Source organism: Penaeus vannamei, chromosome 31, assembly GCF_042767895.1.
Source record: "Penaeus vannamei isolate JL-2024 chromosome 31, ASM4276789v1, whole genome shotgun sequence".
Lineage (NCBI taxonomy): Eukaryota > Metazoa > Arthropoda > Malacostraca > Decapoda > Penaeidae > Penaeus > Penaeus vannamei.
Window position 1 is genome coordinate 1,816,569 of NC_091579.1, and position 3,180 is coordinate 1,819,748.

The 3,180-nt window shown below is 48.8% G+C and overlaps 1 protein-coding gene across 2 annotated transcripts in view; it reads left to right on the plus strand.

Moving 5' to 3' along the window:
- Positions 1-2,951, plus strand: part of LOC113801864 (uncharacterized) — a 235,371-nt gene extending 232,420 nt beyond the window's left edge. For both annotated transcript variants that reach the window (XM_070143577.1, XM_070143578.1), the window contains 2 exons: positions 478-609; positions 1,835-2,951. In XM_070143577.1, coding sequence (XP_069999678.1) covers positions 478-609; positions 1,835-2,785 — 1,083 coding nt within the window. In that variant the 3' untranslated portion in view covers positions 2,786-2,951. The remainder of the gene's footprint in view (positions 1-477; positions 610-1,834) is intronic.
- The last annotated feature ends 229 nt before the right edge of the window (positions 2,952-3,180 follow it).

Here is a 3,180-nt window from a genome sequence, read left to right on the forward strand (position 1 = left end):
ACACACTTAACTTCTCTTTTTTTTCCTACTAACAAATAACATTGTTATTTCTTCTTCTTCTTCTTGCTTTCCCCTCTCTCTTTCTCTTGTCTCCCCTCGCCATGCCTCTAACGATCTCCTGTGCCCAACCTCCTTCCATCCTCTCCTTTTTTCTTGCAATCCTTTCCTACACGCCAATGCACCGCTTTGAACGTGTTTTTGCGACCTTTATAAAGCGTCCCACTGCTTTTTTTTAATAACATATACTAAACCAAATTTTTTCCAAAAATTTAGACTAAAACCGACCACCTCGGCAGAAACCGTGGGCAGAAACCCCGCCTCAAAACGTGGAGGATTTTGCATGTCCTTTCTCCAAAACTAAAACGTGTTCCTCCTGTACATTCCTCTGAGCCAATAAACGAGTAATGAAACATTTTCTTGAGGATCTTTCGACCAGCCTGAGAATTAATCCGATCCGTGCTTTCTTTTCATCCTTAGAACGAATTAAACAAGAGGCTCCTGAGACGTCAACCGGACTTCTTTGGTGTTACAAGGAACGGCATTACTGTGGGTCTGACTGGCAGCACGTTCAGTGAGATAAAGGAAGAGAGAGAGCTGCCGGATCCTCAGGTGGGTAGGGGGGAGAGGGAGCGAGGGTGTGTGTGGGAGTGAGAGACAGAGTATGTATGTGAGAGTGTGTGTGTGATAAAGAGAGAGAGAGAGAGAAAGAGAGAGAGAGAGCTGGGTGGGGGAGTGAGAGAGTGTGTGTGACAGATAGAGTGAGTGTGTGAGAGTGAGAGAGAGAGAGAGAGGGGGTGGGGGAAAGAGAAAGAGAGAGAGAGAGAGAGAGAGAGAGAGAGAGAGAGAGAGAGAGAGAGAGAGAGAGAGAGAGAGAGAGAGAGAGAGAGAGAGAGAAAGAGAGACAGATGGAGGGAGGGAGATTGGGGAGATTATGATACTGAATATTAAGGATAAAATCACCATCGCAGATACTGTTATTATTGTTACTAGCATTATCAATGGTATTAGTAATATAAGGAATGTACTAATGTCTTATTGTCATTATATTGTCTTTATCATCATCACCATTACTTCTCATCATCATCACTATTACTTTTAATCAGGAAACAGTGATTCTTATATCACTCGAAAGCTATAAATAGTAATAATAATATTACCTCCCGTGAAGCGTTTTTTAAATTTTGGAATAAGGTATTGATTTTTCCCTGTCATGCTACTGTTAGGGGGATGCCACCTGCTGAGTTATAATTATCAGTGTCATCTGGAACCGGCGAGCTGCTAATACTAGCTTTAATTGGCTACCGGAGCGTGTAGTGTAAACCCTTTTAATATTACATCGTTTCTTGAAGCTTGCATTGTGAGCCATTTATTCGAGTGTTTGGACTGATTATACGTAGAGTGACTACACGTGTCTGGATGATGGGGGGGGAGGGCGGTGGGGGGAGGGGGAGGGGGAGTGCGTGTACGTGTGCGTTGAATCTCAATTTCCAACGAATAGCTGTGTTCGTATGACTGTATTCACCAGGGTCGGATTTAGGGGGAGGGGGCGTGGGGGGGGGGACGTATGCCCATCCCCCTATTATATCCAGAGTGGTGTATTTTTTCAGAGATGTATTTTTTTTTCTTTCTTTTTTTCCCCCTAGTATCCGCACAAGGAATAAGTCTGCGGCTACCTGAGCGCTTGGCAGAAGCTAGAACGAGGAATATATGAATATGTTCGGCATGGTGATGCCCCCCCCCCCCGTCCCCCCCTTTCCAAAATGTCCGAATCCGACCCTGCTCACCGAAGCGTCTCTCGGCAGAACGATAACTCTTTTCCTTTTGCCTCTCGCAGCTCTGGGACTTGACGGACCAGTCGTGCAGCAGCTCCCTGGGCCCTCTCCTTCACCGCCAGACGTCCTTCTCCAGCCACCCGGCCGTCCAGTCCACCGACGCCGCCACCCTGAGCCTGCACTCGACCCTCTCGCCGGGCAGCACGAGCCTCGCCGCCGAGCCGTACCCGAAACGCAGCTTCTCGGCCAGCAGCTTCCGCAAGATGCCCCGCTCGTTCACCCTGTCGCACGAGTCCGAGGTGAGCGCGAGGCGGAGCAACGGGAGCTGCGACAGGAGGCGCCAGCAGACCACGGTTCTCGTCGAGTTCCCCGGCGGAAAGGTGCCCGGGTTGCCCTTCGAAGGCAGTCGCTTCGTCGCGTCGGAGGACAAGATGGCCTTGACCAAGTATCCCCGCAGACCTCCCAATGGTTTTCGATTCTCACCAAGGGAAGTGGACGGTCACGTGGGCGGAGAGCAACATATCGGCCTGATCATGGCGCCCTCGACCAAGGGGTTCTCGAAAGCCAAAAGCTTCCGGCATAAAAAGAAGCGCTCCCAGTCAGCCAAGCCTCTCCTGAAGTCGGGGCTCTCCAACGCGTCTCTGCCTTCGTCTGTCCTCGTCCACAGCCACCGCGCCTCGCTGACGCAGCCGAGGGAGCTGCATCCCTCGAGGACCTTCCCCAACATTTCTCTCCCCTCGCAGGAGTTCGAGGGCTTCTTCCCGCTCTCGACGTCCTTCTCCATCACGTTCGAGTCCACGAAGGACTCGGACGTATCCTCGTCACTCGTCCTCGACCGGCGCCTCTCCTGCCTGACCCGCTCCGTCGTCTCAAGCCTTGACCTCTCCCTCCCCTGCGCGCTGTATGTGAAGGAGTGCCGCCTCAGGAGCAGAAGCCTGCCCAACATCGCTGACGAAGCCAAAGAAGAAAACAGCCCGGAGGAGAATCAGTACGAGCGCCTTTCTCCTTCCTGATCTCAAAGCGAAAACAGCTGGTAAATTCTCAGCCAAAGGAGGGGGTTTTGAGGGTCGACAGCACAGCGGCCTCAGAAGTGTAGAAATTTATACTTTTCACAATGTCTGTGTTTGCATTTATGTGTGTCATGTAGTTTGTTACTGGAGATAAAGCTTTAGTATATTTTTTTGTACTTATTTTTAAGCCTCTGTATCACAAAATGTATGAATCTATTTTAAAAGAAATGCAATTGAATATAATATTGTTATATAAGTATTTAGCCCTTAGATTACTATTTTTAGCAAATAAATCAATGTAATCTTACAAAGTAGAATGTATAAATGGATGATAATGTGCATATGAAACAGGACTTGTCGCATGGTAATGAATCATAAGCCTATTATTTTCTCCGAAA